Source organism: Amia ocellicauda, chromosome 1 (assembly GCF_036373705.1).
Source record: "Amia ocellicauda isolate fAmiCal2 chromosome 1, fAmiCal2.hap1, whole genome shotgun sequence".
Lineage (NCBI taxonomy): Eukaryota > Metazoa > Chordata > Actinopteri > Amiiformes > Amiidae > Amia > Amia ocellicauda.
The window spans coordinates 16,869,771-16,885,194 of record NC_089850.1 but is presented as its reverse complement, the minus strand read 5'-3'; the positions used below and the strand labels follow the sequence as shown (position 1 = coordinate 16,885,194).

The 15,424-nt window shown below is 38.7% G+C and overlaps 1 protein-coding gene across 1 annotated transcript in view; it reads right to left on the bottom strand.

The window, feature by feature from the left end:
• The window catches only part of ush2a (Usher syndrome 2A (autosomal recessive, mild)), a 243,804-nt gene that overhangs the window by 191,357 nt on the left and 37,023 nt on the right, over nucleotides 1-15,424 (bottom strand). The window contains exons 12-14 of the mRNA XM_066697388.1: nucleotides 9,589-9,784; nucleotides 5,378-6,022; nucleotides 664-847 (exon numbers count right to left, since the gene is read on the bottom strand). Coding sequence (XP_066553485.1) covers nucleotides 664-847; nucleotides 5,378-6,022; nucleotides 9,589-9,784 — 1,025 coding nt within the window. The remainder of the gene's footprint in view (nucleotides 1-663; nucleotides 848-5,377; nucleotides 6,023-9,588; nucleotides 9,785-15,424) is intronic.

The window sequence follows — 15,424 nt, the reverse complement described above, 5'->3', positions numbered from 1 at the left end:
TAGGAGCACTCCCTTTAAGAGAGTGCTCCTAATCTCATCTTGTTACCTGTATAAAAGACACCTGGGAGCCAAAAATCTTGCTAATTTATAGGGGATCAAATACATATTTCCCTCATTAACATGCAAATCAATTTATAACTTTTTTGAAATGCGTTTTTCTGGATTTTTTTGTTGTTATTCTGTCTCTCACTGTTAAAATACACCTACCATTAAAATTATAGACTGATCATTTCTTTGTCAGTGGGCAGACGTACAAAATCAGCAGGGGATCAAATACTTTTTCCCCTCACTGTAGGAACTGATGATGATATATATACACACACCTAAAATTCTCCAGAAGATTCTTCATGTCAGAATGAGTAGCAATATATGGAAAATTTAACTTTTCTATCGAAGAATTAGAGGTGGGATTCGGGAAAATAGAGTTAGACATCAGACAAAGTGGTGCTGAAAGCTATTGAAGGAACACATCTGTTGTATCTGTATCGTGGTGATATGCCTTAGCTAAAAATGCTATTCTATTATGAAATTGAGATGGTAAACTAATTTGACTTCTAAAATGCACCTCCAAGATCTATTGAGTTTTATGTTTTAAAATAAAAGCCTACCATGAGCTCAAAGTTATGACGCAGCTGAAGGAAACGAACCAAAGTAAAGACTTGCCTCCCAGTGCCAGGGTTGAAGCCAAAGTGCAGCTCCTTGCACTGGTCACAACGGGGCCCCGTCACCGAGGAGTATCTGCATACACACTGACCGCTGGCTCCACTGCACACCTTGTGGACAGAGCCCACGGGGTGACAGTCACAGGGCAGGCAGCCAGAGCCATTCAGCAGAGGAAGGTAAAACCCTGTTGGGGAAATCAAACAAAAAACAAAACATTTTTAGAAGAATTATAGTTTTTTTTTTTTTTGTATCTCCTTTTATTTTGTCTCGGTTTATTTATGTATTGCTTCTCCAGTCACCTGATTAATTTATTGATTGCCGTGTCAGGCCGTAAGTTATGATTTTTATTTTCTTTCTCGGAACTCTCTTATTGTTAACAAGAGTGCTTTCTGCCAAGCGAGTACGTCCCTGCCAAAAATAGCTGTTGGAAGGACCGTTTAAAGATGAATCAGAGAAAATGACACGGGGAGTATATTTATGATGGAATTTGCATCTAATATGCATCATACCTAACAGCCAGGAGACTTCTCAAAGCTAAATGTGTGTGTTTAAAACGATTTACAATTGCCATAGGCTTTGCCAAAGCAATCAGTGAAGAAAAGAGAGAGGCGATGATAAAATCGCGAGCTATGGAAAAGATCAACACCTTTGCCATCACATTTTGGTTCCCCCCAAAATTCTTAAAATCTTTACCATTCCCTTTTTCACTATACAGCAAGCAGCCTTCCAATGAATGCCTCTGTCAATTCCCTCTTGAGTTCAAGCATATTGCAATTTCAGTTCAGTTCATGTTTCTGTTACCTATATTGTTATCCACTTTGTTTCAATTACCTTAAAACATAGGTTTCGCTGCAGGCACCAAGACTCTTTATTCCCTTCAATACCATATCCCACAGGAAACTAAATTAAACAGGACTTTGTCTCTGACATGTAATTTGATATTAACTTGCGTCTTAATACACACATTTTAAAGATAGCAGCCTTCTGATGCATGGTGCTTCACCTGTCTGTTGTTAGCATGGAAAGTAACATGGCATATGTACAGATTGGGATATACACTCACCTAAAGGATTATTAGGAACACCTGTTCAATTTCTCATTAATGCAATTATCTAACCAACCAATCACATGGCAGTTGCTTCAATGCATTTAGGGGTGTGGTCCTGGTCAAGACAATCTCCTGAACTCCAAACTGAATGTCTGAATGGGAAAGAAAGGTGATTTAAGCAATTTTGAGCGTGGCATGGTTGTTGGTGCCAGACGGGCCGGTCTGAGTATTTCACAATCTGCTCAGTTACTGGGATTTTCACGCACAACCATTTCTAGGGTTTACAAAGAATGGTGTGAAAAGGGAAAAACATCCAGTATGCGGCAGTCCTGTGGGCGAAAATGCCTTGTTGATGCTAGAGGTCAGAGGAGAATGGGCCGACTGATTCAAGCTGATAGAAGAGCAACTTTGACTTAAATAACCACCCGTTACAACCGAGGTATGCAGCAAAGCATTTGTGAAGCCACAACACGTACAACCTTGAGGCGGATGGGCTACAACAGCAGAAGACCCCACCGGGTACCACTCATCTCCACTACAAATAGGAAAAAGAGGCCACAATTTGCACAAGCTCACCAAAATTGGACAGTTGAAGACTGGAAAAATGTTGCCTGGTCTGATGAGTCTCGATTTCTGTTGAGACATTCAGATGGTAGAGTCAGAATTTGGCGTAAACAGAATGAGAACATGGATCCATCATGCCTTGTTACCACTGTGCAGGCTGGTGGTGGTGGTGTAATGGTGTGGGGGATGTTTTCTTGGCACACTTTAGGCCCCTTAGTGCCAATTGGGCATCGTTTAAATGCCACGGCCTACCTGAGCATTGTTTCTGACCATGTCCATCCCTTTATGACCACCATGTACCCATCCTCTGATGGCTACTTCCAGCAGGATAATGCACCATGTCACAAAGGTCGAATCATTTCAAATTGGTTTCTTGAACATGACAATGAGTTCACTGTACTAAACTAGCCCCCACAGTCACCAGATCTCAACCCAATAGAGCATCTTTGGGATGTGGTGGAACGGGAGCTTCGTGCCCTGGATGTGCATCCCACAAATCTCCATCAACTGCAAGATGCTATCCTAACAATATGGGCCAACATTTCTAAAGAATGCTTTCAGCACCTTGTTGAATCAATGCCACGTAGAATTAAGGCAGTTCTGAAGGCGAAAGTGGATCAAACACAATATTAGTATGGTGTTCCTAATAATCCTTTAGGTGAGTGTATCTCAAGGATTAAAATGTCTTTGCTCATGAAAATGTCTCAAACTCTATTCTACTTTAGGAAACAACCAGAAAAAGCAAATGTGTATAGCCTATTTATATATGTTATAATAATATATATTATGCATTTGATGCACTATAAATGAACATGATGAACAATGCATGCTTAATTTGATAATAATAATAATAATAATAATAATAATAATATTAATAATAATATCATAATCAAGTTCTATTACATTTCTGTATCTGTATTTTTCTGAGCCCTCCCTCAATGCGGAGCACAGGAATCTCCACAGTCTGACTCTTCCTCACCTTACCTTAATAATAAAGTTTATTGCACATTGCTATGATATTTTTATGAAGTGAAGAAATGAGCTTAGATCACCAGAGCCCATTTCACGCCTCAACATCAATCAGAAAGGAGCCGTCTTTGAGACGCTTCAATCAGAGGCAGATTCCCACAGGTGAAATGTCACAGAAACACGGCCAAGAGAGGCAAGACGAAACAAAATAATCATCCTCCAAGGATGTTTCTCTTTTGCTTTAAAGTTTTTCATTTACTGCTACCTGGCAAACTCAGAATCTCCTACCGAAAGCCAGGCCAGTAAAACAATTTAGGTGTGTAAGTAATGTTCACAGAAGAGCTGCCCTCCTTCTTCAGACATTGCAGGAGGTAAAGGGTACCCCTTTGAAGGCCCAAAACCAAGAGAACTGGAAGAGTGTTATATTCTGCACTGTGATATTACACTAGTGTCAACATGAGAGATCTTAACCTATACCCTGTTGCGTTACATCAGTAGGTTAACTGCCACCTTTACAACCAAACAATCTAAGCTATCTAACATCAACATTTCAAGCTACACCCAAACACATCAGTAGAAAGCAACCCGAACCTTAATGCAAGCATAAGTTTCCTGGGGACTTGGACTAAAATATAACCCTAGTATGATAGCTTAATTTAATTTCAGTGCATAATTTAGCTAAATTACTCAACATAATACCCTACAAGTAAATATAAGACCATTCCTGCATGTGCATATAGTCACAAGTACAAATACATTTAAACTCTGCAAATGTATTTACACACAAAACACTTCATATCTTGAAAGAGATACTTGACTTTCCTGGGTTTTTTCCTCTCTATTCTTCTTCTTACAGTAAATAAAAGGATCATGATGACTAAACTCCATTAAGACTGAGTGCAAAACCAGCAGCTGGTGCTTTTGGCTGAAGAAACAGGTGTGCCAGCACTCCTCCACTGCCAGTTCACATCAAAGCCCAGCAAGTCGGGGTAAGATCTGAACTCGTCCCAATGAGAATGGAAGTTTCCGTGGCCTGCCAGGTGGAGGGGGGACATTCCCCATTGTCACCAGGTGATAACGTCTCCCTGGGGCGCGGGCAGAGTCAGCAAGACCAATAGGCCAGTTGGCAGGGGGATTTCATAAGGACAGTCTGTAGCTGAGCCAGGCTATTGCCTTCGCTAAGTCAAAGCTGCCAAATGCACATCACTTCAAGGGACAATTAAACGAGAGAGACAAAACCTAAAGCAAGAAGGCAATTGGTTTTCAAATACGGAACTATGCAAAGCGACACACTTTTGGGGAAAAGAAATTAAATGACCCATGTCCTCTGGTTGCCAAAATGGCATATATGCCGTTAGCTCATTGCTAAAATACACAATACACTCCTTGGAAGCCATTATGCAAGTCTGTTGCCTGGAATTAAATGGACTTCCTTCAATTAAATCAGCTGTCCGTGTTTTTTTTCAAAATTAGCTTTTACAGTCAGAGACAAAAGAGTCTTTGCATACGCTAAGAAAAATATAGAATATGCACTGTAATAAGTGCTCCAAAAAAGATAACCATGATAAGAAAGTTATATATTATATACTATATACATATAAATATATATATTGGTTGTATTCACACTCATTGTTTGAAAGAATGTTATTTGGTGAAAAAAAAAAAGTTTAATAAATATTGCTCTTCAACTTTATACTTATATATTATTGAGAAAAGCTTCCAGTTGATTGAACTGAGTGTTAATGGGGGTGGTGTGCAATTTTGGACTGCAACTCCATAAAAATCAATGGAGTGTCAGTCCCAAGTTTATACACACTCGATCATAACTACATTCAGTCAACTGGAATTAAGTTTGTAGAAAAGCAAACCTAACCTTAACAAAAGCCTAAGTTTAAGGGACTAGCAATGAAGACGCAAAATATGTTTTTTTGGCTCTGCATATTCTAGGGAATGACAACATAGAACAATCAACACTAATTGTTGTTAATATTTTTATATATGCAGGGAATTATGTCACAACAGTTGGTGAAATGCACACATGTTCAATCATAATCTCACTAACCCTCCTGGGGCCTGTTTTTGAGTCTTATCAACCCCATCGCAAAAAACAACACGGAGTTGCAAACTGCTTACCTGGCTTACAGCCTTCGCAGTTCCTGCCTTGTCGGGGGGGCAGACACACACACTGCCCACTCATAGAGTCACACATGGTCCCGGACACGGTCCCCATGGGATCACACTGGCACGGCTGGCAACCTGCGTCCCTGTTGAAGGTGAGATTGAAGGACTGAGGGGCACAGCGGCTGCACTGCGGGCCACGGACGCTGCTCTTACATGGACACTGGCCTGTTGTCTGGTTGCAAACAGTGGAGCCATTCACAGTTCCCCTCGTTTCACAGTTGCAGGCCATGCACCCAAGAGAGTTGCTCTGTCGCAGACTGTGGTACCCCTCCAGGCACACATCACACTGCCGGCCTTCCACGTGAGGCTTGCAGAAACACTGGCCCGTCCAAGCGTCACACACAGTGCCAGGGATGGTGCCCAGTGGGTTGCAATCGCACGGCCAGCAAGTGCCAGTGGTGTTCAGTCCATAGAAGTTCTTGGCGCAGCTATCGCAGAGCAGCCCGTGAACTCTGTCTTTGCATTCGCACTGGCCGGTGAATGGGTTGCAGAACTGGTGCCGGGAACCATTCCGGTCGCAGTTACAAGGGTCACACCCATCTGGATTTGCAGCACTGAGGAACTTAAAGCCAAAATTGCAGCGGTCACAGGAGAGGCCTAGAGGATTGGGGGGGGAGGGGACAAAGAAACCATTCAAATCAAAACAGATGGAAGAAACAAGAAGAGGCTGGTCAAGACTGGAGCTAAAACTTGTAATCCTACATTTTTTATTTGAACATTTTAAGTAATGCTTACTCATCTCATCCATACAATGTATAAACAGTTCTTGCATTGCATAAGGGCAACACCATAAACTGTCAGTCCCTCTCAAATTTTGCCAATGCTACGGTATGTATGGGTGCAGAACAAAATGGTTTTCTAGCCTATTACATTGTCTAAACATATGGAGACAGTTGAGATCACTTCAGTCAAAGTACATGTCCAGAAATTTGCATAGATCAAAGACAACACCAACAACAAAAATGCAAACATCAGAGACATTCATTAAGTGCCACGCTTAACTAAATAAACAAATAAATGAAATATTAACCATGAATAATAATAAAGAAAAAAAAAATCTGCAAATTTCCCCATTAGGCAAGGTCCTTTTACATTGATGGATGACTCACCCCAGGCATAACATTTAATTTCACGCAGAAAAATAAATAAATTAAAAAGTATAAGAAAGGAGGCAAAATGTAAAAATAACTATGAGGTTGAAAAGAATTACAGCTCATTTTAAACTATTAAAACTGGTCTACATGGATTCATATCATATGAAGTTTTAAAAATATGCGCAGTGCTTATTTGAATATGCCATACATATTCCTGACAGGTAATCTATTCCTAATGTTACTGAGCCAAGCCTAGAGGGCATCACATTTAGTGTTAACAAGTAGAGAGAACTTAGAGCATTTGGCATTTACAGCACATTCTACCGCCTTTTTATTCAATTTGAAAGGCCTGCTTTTATGAATTTATAGATACTAATATATTTTTTCGGCCATCATCATTTTTAACTTCATTATTAAAATGTGTTAACTGTGTGGGATTTAATTTCATTTTGGAAATTCAGCCTGCCTCGTTTTATTTTATTTATTGCAGTCAACAACCTTTGCAGAATATAAATATTTATTTCCTATTTTTAAACCGCGGTGCAACAATCCAAATACATTTTTATTTCTCCCAATTTGTCTTAGTCAAGGAATGCTTTGCTAGTACAATGTGAGGGGGAAAGAAACACACAGCAGCTAATGTACACTGACATACAAAAGGCAGGCTGTACCATATTTATTGATATTTAAATCATTCTCACTTTCTAGGTCATTTTGCAAAGCTAAGTGTTTTTTTGGTGTGTTTTTTTTAAGTAAAAGGAATATGAATAGTTAAAGTTGTTAACTAAAATAATTACAGATGCATTCCTGATTAATTGTTTATTTCACAGAGAATTTGGTAAGTGTGAAGGAAATCATGTACAAACACTTGGCTGAAGTGTTTTGTTACCACTTTGTTTTACAGCAACCAAAGACACACATCACATTGTGTTACAGCCTGAATAATGTGTTGTGTATCATTTGTGATTTCCAAAGCTGCATTTTTTGCCATTCCTCACATGACGATAGTTACTTGTTAAAATGTTGCTGTTTTTTATGTTGATGAAAATCATTGCAATTAGAAAACTTAATTCCTTGTGAGATTCTCCTCTCATTGATCACAGTATGGGATGAGCTCCCTATGTAACTAATGAGTCCTGTTGTCTTTTCCCTTAGAAAGCTTAATTTAAGCACAAGGCCAACAATGACAAGTTATTACGCTCCGTAGAATGTTATAATAACTGGTTTCATTAAAAATATGTATATTTCTGTGTTGTACAAAAATGACATGATTGTTGCTGTTTTTTATATCCAGATAAGAATTACACTCTGAAATGCAGTTGATTACTAATTAATATGAACTCAAAGCATTAAGTGCAATTGTGCTTTTCAGTCTGCACGTCCTTATGTATTTCAGTTGTTAAGTCAAGGTACTGTATATTGGTAGAACTGCTTATGAGAATATCTAACAAAGGAGTGATTTCACCTCAAAATTAATATATTATCAAATTTCAGAAGTCATTTTAGTCACTCTATTCTATAGTTACTCAGCTAATAATCAGTAATTCAATTAACAATGTATTTTCAACCCACAGAGTTTAACCCTCACCGTGCACAGTAAGATGAGGCTGAATAAAGATTTGCATTCTGTCTTCTATGAATTCTTGCAGTGCTCTATACATAATTAATAAAAATGAATGTAGGAAGATGGGTTTTTTACCGCAAGTGCATCATTTAGGAATGTAAATATGTAATATGTAAATATTATTGCACTTCCTTGCGGTTTTCTTCACAGCACAATAGCTAGCTGACCATCAAAGTGGCTGTTCTTAGCAAAAATGTTGCTTATTCCAATACTGCAGGACTTAACAAAATTATCTGTCTTCATAGCTTTGTTTTCCCATGCTGCCTGGCACTCTCCAAGCTTTGTGATCAAGACCAGATGAACGAAAAAACAATCATTTGAAGGATTTGTGTATGTGTGTGTTCATATTCACTTTGCATTTAGAAAGCATAATATTACTACCAAAAACATGTTTGCAGTTCTATAAATATCTATTTGGGTGTTTAAACTCTTAATCATCTTTTTTTCCCTGCTGTTTTTGTCTCTCTTTCTTTCTTAATATCACATTATTAGTAGTTAAAAGAAAAATACTATCTGTAATCTGGGTCACCTGTGTTAATAGTGTTTACTGTAAAATCATATGTAAATTAAACCATGTAAGTGTCTATATCCATATGTATGGACTGGGACACGGGCTACACAACAATGCAGTCCTCACTTTATCAGTAACGCTCCCCGTATAATATTCCCATACATCAACATTTCAAAGTGTATTATGTACACAGTGTATTTTGGGCAGTTGATAAATTTTGTCCTTATGAAGCTGCTGTTCCCCTCAAATATGCTGGAGGTAATAAATTGCTATAATCAAATCTAATTTCTGAAAAATACCTGTGGGAGCAACAAACAAAAAAGCGAGTCTTGTAAAAAGCATGATAAATAACAGAGAAAGGGGTAGTTTATTATAATCAACTTGGCATTGAATTACAAAATTAAAATTATGTGGCCCTTGATAACCAGACTTAGCAATATACATGATCTTCAGAGTAACGTTCGTTTGCATTTCATAAGAAACAGTTCAAAGGCATATAAAAAAAAAAAATTGGAACAGATTTATCACAAAGGACTTCATAAGTATGGGGGAAAAAAATCCATTTGGCTGAGGCTTGTAATAAAATTAATGTAAAACAGACGGATTCGCCAGGAATGTATTAGGGGGCGAACAATTTAATCATGACACTCGCCGACTCGACAACAGTGATACGATTTTATTTTCTTTCTTTGAGAATATTGTGTACACTTAATACTCAAATCATAAAAGCTAAAAATAATAAAAATTAAAATAAGGGGCAATGTGATCATTTGAAAATAAATCCTTTAAAAATATTTTTCAAAGCTATTATAGAAAAGAAAAACATGAAAGCTTTTGTTTTTCTTTAATTTGTGGCCTCTGTTCTATTTTTCCACAACTGGTCCAAGAGAGCAACAAAAAACAAAACAAAAAAACAGTCTTGCTTGTTACCTACCGATTACGTTTGCTTTGCACTGGCATTGACCTGAATTTTGGTGACAGGTAATATCTCCATTGACGGTCCCAGAGGTATTGCAGGTACATGGGCTGCAGCCGTCAGGGTCCAAGTGCTGTAGATTATAGAATCCATGCTGGCACTGATTGCATTGTCTGCCAGACACATGTCGCTTACACTTACACTTCCCTCCGATCTATAAGGAAGGAAAAGACCATGTGTTACAAGTCCAATTAGGAAGGCCATGCATTATACAGTGTGGAAAAGGCATAGGGGTTTTGTGTTTTTCTATGGCAATGTATGCTGGGTAATTCAAATGGTGACGTCAACTAAAAAAGCCTCTTTAGACTGAAATTGGAAAATTAATGTTTATTTTTCACCTGATCTACAGACTCTTGACAAAATGCCATTTTAAAAAGATAATTAAATACTGGTGGAACTTTTAGTGTGATTAAAGGGAAACATTGCTCATTCGATAGAGGCAGAAGGATATCGTAAAAAAATATATTTCGTGTAGCATCAAGATGCACCCTGACATCTGAGGATTGCTGGGTATGCTTCTTTCCCCAAGTCTTACAACTGGCAATAACATGAGGGACTTGTTTGTGTACGGGACCTTTCATCAGCTAAATGTCTTGTTTGCTAATATTTGCGTTACTAATTTCCAGTTGATATTCTTCACCGGGACCCTGGACAAGACAGCAACCCTAATGAGCATGAAACATGAACATCTGCCAGGAATCAATACATCACACCATTACTACATTGATTTCAAAACTCAGGGAGATAAGGCACAAATGAGAAATATCAAAGTAATCAAGAGTCTAATATGAGTAACAATACCATTAAGTTATGGTTATTCTGTTCCAATTTTTTGAAGGAAAATCTGTAATGTGCTAAAGATTTCTCTCTTGCATTCCTTTTGATTTTCAAATATGCAAACACAGAGAAAGAAAGATGGACAGAGGTTTACTTCAGGGAAACATTAAAATATTTAAAAAGCAGGCTAACAGGTCAATTAAAATAATAAAATAAATGGGAATCTGCGATCTCTCTGTAGCTTTATACTCATTCACAGCTTCACTAGTACAATGCAACCCATTAGGGAGATCTTGTCTAGCAAACCTACTTTGAACACACAACTTATAATTGATAGTAGCAGGGCTTATGACATAATTCCTACATCACCAGATTTTTTTTTAACAGGTACCTCATTAAAGGTTGCTGTTAAACTCAGATTAGCAGTGATCCAAAGTAGGACAGTTATTTGTATTTGGAGAAAGTCTTGGCTAATACATGGAGCAAGAGCTTTCCTAAACAGACACAAACTGGAGTACCAGAGGGAATGTTTGTTTTGCTTGTCATATAAATGTAATTTAATCAAACACCTTGAAAGCCCCCATGTTACCAAAGTTAAGACTAGGTCTACAAGGGGAAAGAATAATGGGAAAGGAAACACACAGCTGTGCACATGTGGATTTTTCTCTGATCCTTCTTCAACAGGCTTCCGGAAAGTCTTGGAACAATAGATCACTAGCAATGTATTCTACTGTAAATGTTGCTTTAGAATCAAGTGCCTCTACAGAAAGGAGGATTTTGTTTCAAATGCTCTGGCTGAAAGATGTACAGTTAAGTTGTAATATTAAAAACAGGATTTTTGTGTGTGTGGGGGGAGGGGTAATGTCACAGAATATAAATTAAGGCAAAGATTCCAAACAAATGACCTCAGCATTGATTTTCAATTTGTCGTCTAACATATTTATTGACAGGAATGCGTCTTTCTAACACGGATTTCATGATCGGAGGATAAAAGCAACGGAGATGCCCTCTTGAGATTCGCCTCCTTAATGGCAATTTTACATACTCACGAAAATTGGTTTCTGATAACGAGCATGATAAATTGTATTGTGAATATCAACGTTTCGACCACTGTGTCACTGCATGCATTTCCTTTTTCAGAATATATGACTTACCCTTACTCCTTTACAATTAAAATATCAGGAGAATTTAGCAGGCAGGTTTACATTGTTTTGCAACAGCAGCTTTTTCTACAGAGCTTTTCTATACAAGAACGTAAACAAATGAGAGGAGGCCATTCGACCCATCGTGCTTGTTTGGTGTCCATTAATAACGAAGTGATCCAAGGATCCTATCCAGTCTGATTTTAAATGCTCCCAAGTTTTCAGTTTCAACCACATCGTTGGGGAGTTTGTTCCAGATTGTGACAACTGTGTGTGAAGAAGTGTCTCCTGTTTTCCGTCTTGAATGTCTTGAAGCCCAATTTCCATTTGTGTCCCTGGGTGCGTGTGTCCCTGCCGATGTGGAAAAGCTCCTCTGGATTGATGTGGTCGATACCTTTCATGATTTTGAAGACTTGAATCAAATCAGTTCCTCAGTCTCTCAGTAGGACATTCCCTTCAGACCTGGAATAAGTCTGGTTGCTCTCCTCTGAACTGCCTCTAGAGCAGCGATATCTTTCTTGAAGTGTGGAGCCCAGAACTGTCCACAGTATCCAGATGAGCTCTAACTAGTGCATTGTACAGTCTGAACATCACTGCCCTTGTTCTCAATTCTACACTTTTTACAATATACCCTAACATCCTGTTTGCCTTTTTTATTACATCCTCACATTGTTTGGATGGAGAAAGTGAGGAGTCCACATAGACTCCTAGGTGTTTCTCATGCGTTACTTCATCTGTTCTATTCCTCCCATAGTGTAATTATAGTGAACATTTTTGTTACCTGCATGTATTACCTTGCACTTGTCCACATTGAATTTCATCTGCCAGGTGTCGGCCCACAACTGAATATTATCCAAGTCCCTCTGAATAGCCTGCGCTGCCGAGATTGTATCTGCTGAGCCACCTATTTTATTATCATCTGCAAATTTGACAAGTTTGCTAACTATCCCAGAGTCCAGATCATTAATATAGATTAGAAAAAGCAAAGGCCCTAGTACTGATCCCTGTGGAACTCCACTAACAACCTCACTCCAGTTAGAAGCGACTCCTCTAATCGACACCCTCTGTTTCTATACATCAACCAGTTCATGATCCATCTACTTACATTACCCTGAATGCCTACAGCTTCCAATTTGAGGATCAGTCTTTGGTGTGGAAACTTATCAAAAGCTTTTTGAAAATCTAAGTATATCTTATCATATGCTTTCACATGATCTACAGCTGCAGTTGCATGTTCAAAAAATTCTAATAAATTAGTAAGACATGATCTGCCTCGTCTAAACTTCTATACAAACGGGTGAGTTGTTTGGAATATATATATATAAAAAAAAAAGGAAAGTACATTGCAAAGTTGATCATTTTTGGCACAAAAAATTAAAGCATCATACATCAACTAACCTGTAATGTGTCTTTTCACTGTGAACACCCTAATAAGTTACTAACACGTTGTAAAATTGTGAGTACTCACTTCACACACACAGACAGAATTAAATATGTTGAAAAATAAATAAATAACGAGGGCCGAGTCTGCACAAAAAAAACAGAAGGATTTACAAGTTGCCATAGACAGTACAGGTCACAGACACAGGACAGTACAGGTGAGAGGCAGCCATCTTGTTGTGTTCCTAGTTTCAGACAGTCTTAGCATTCCTGAAGTTAATCTGGTCTGTAGTTTGCCTTAATTGAAGTCAATTCAGTACAGCTGCAGAGTTGGTGAAAGTAAATAGGTTGAAGGAAAGGTGATTTAGTCAAGGACTAGCAGGAATTCTGTGCTAGGTGAAGCCAGGTGGAACCAGTTAGGTGTGACCTGGAGGCAGGTAGACAAGCTACATGAAGCAGCTGTTAAGAAAGAGCTGCACTGTTTCTTGTGAAAAAAAGTTGAGCAGTTGACTAGGGAACAGGAACCAAGAGACTGAAAACACTAACATTTAGAAGCATGTGGCCACTACAGTGTCATGTTTGCAGAATGATTGCCCTACTGGATGAACTCATCCAAGATTTCATTTGTGAACGTTGTCGGCAGGTTGAAATCCTAGAGATCAAGGTCCGTGATCTTGAGGCTCAGATCTGTGCTGTATTAGTGATATAGAAGAATTAGTCAATCAGCCCAAGAGATGGTGTGCACGCCAAAGAGACCTTAGAACAGGACAGCATAGAGAAATGCTGGGTTACAGTAGGTCGTAACTGCAGAAAATGGCATCCCAAAAGCTAGAAATGCCCAACAGGTTCCAACTGCTGGACACCGAGTTGGACAGTGACAGCTCAGAGGGTGATGGGGGGACAGTTGAGCACCAGAGCACCATGGTGTCCACTCCCACCCAGAACAGAGAGGTAGTTATAGTAGGAGACTCGATCCTTAGAGGCGTAGATCACACAGTGTGTTCTAGTGATAAGGAGACTCGCATGGTATCTTGCCTGCCTGGTCCTCAGGTTGCAGATCTCCCTAAGCTAGTAGACGGGCTACTGGCCAAAGCCGTGGGGAATCCACTGGTCATGGTCCACACTGGAACCAATGACATAGGAAAAGGAAGGGCAGAGGTTCTGCAAGACAAATTTAAAGAGTTAGGAACAAAACTGAAGAGCAGAACCTCCACGGTAGTTTTTCTGAAATACTTCCGGTACCACATGCATGGCCAGGGAGACAGGCTGAGATTATAAAGTTTAACACGTGGTTGAAAATGATATTGAGGCAGAAGAACTCAAATTAGATCCGAGTAAAAAAAACAGAATCTTTGTGGGTTAAACTTTTGAACAAGAGATCAGAAATAGAAATGGTAAATGACTGCTTTCTAACTCATTTGTCAGGGAACCAACCAGAGAATGTGCATGCATTGATTTGATCTTTGCAAATGACCAAGATAGAGTCAGGGGGACAGTAGTTAGAGAACCAATGGCAAACTGTGATCACAATATGTTTAGGCATTATTTCAAAAGACGAGGACCAAGTCAAAAACAATGGTCTACAATTTTAGAAAAGGTATGAGGCAGCAGTTAGAAGAGGTAGACTGGAGTACACTGGATACAGATTCAGTCAAAAATAGATGGTTATATTTTAAGAATATACTACTTGAGGCTCAGGAGAAATTTGTACCAAAACTTAGCAAATTGAGGACCAAAAAAAGTTATGAAAAAAAATATCAAGAGAAAGACAATGTTGTATAGCGCATACAGAAGGGAAATAGAAAGAAACATATCTCTTGGAGCTAAAACTAATGCAAAGAGCTTTTTTCAATACTACAACAGCAAGAGGTCAATAAAGGAGGAAGTGAAACAGATAAAGGGCAAAAATGGAAGTATCTTGGAAAACAAACAAAATGTGGCAAATGTTCTATATGAGTATTTCACAGAGGTTTTTACAAAAGAAAAAACAGATAACATGCGACAGGTTAACAACCAGTCCAGTCAAACCCTAAAGGCTGGATTACACTTCTACGTCTGCGTCTCTGCGTACATGCGCAGGCATCATACGCAGACGGTCACACAGCTGTCTGCCAACATCACGTAAGGTTGATGAGTCCATAGGGGGTGAAACACGCCATTTGCTACACATCATATATTAATAATAATTTATTGTATTAGATTTGCACTTGATATAGCATTCGTCTGATCGGCTCAGCAAGTTTCTAACTTTCCTTTGGAATTCAATCCTGATCTCGTTGCAAACCCGGGTCTCTGGATCAATGCCATGATCATCACTGTTTGATCATGATGCTAATTGTTCATTCCGTCCACTGAAAGCAAAGTACATTTTACCTTTCAACCAAAATTGCCAAGCATGAAATAAGTGCAAAATGTGAATTATGTTCACAAAATGATAATTATATTAACGAAATGTGCAGTTTGAGGAACAAAATACTCATCGTGTGGACAAATGT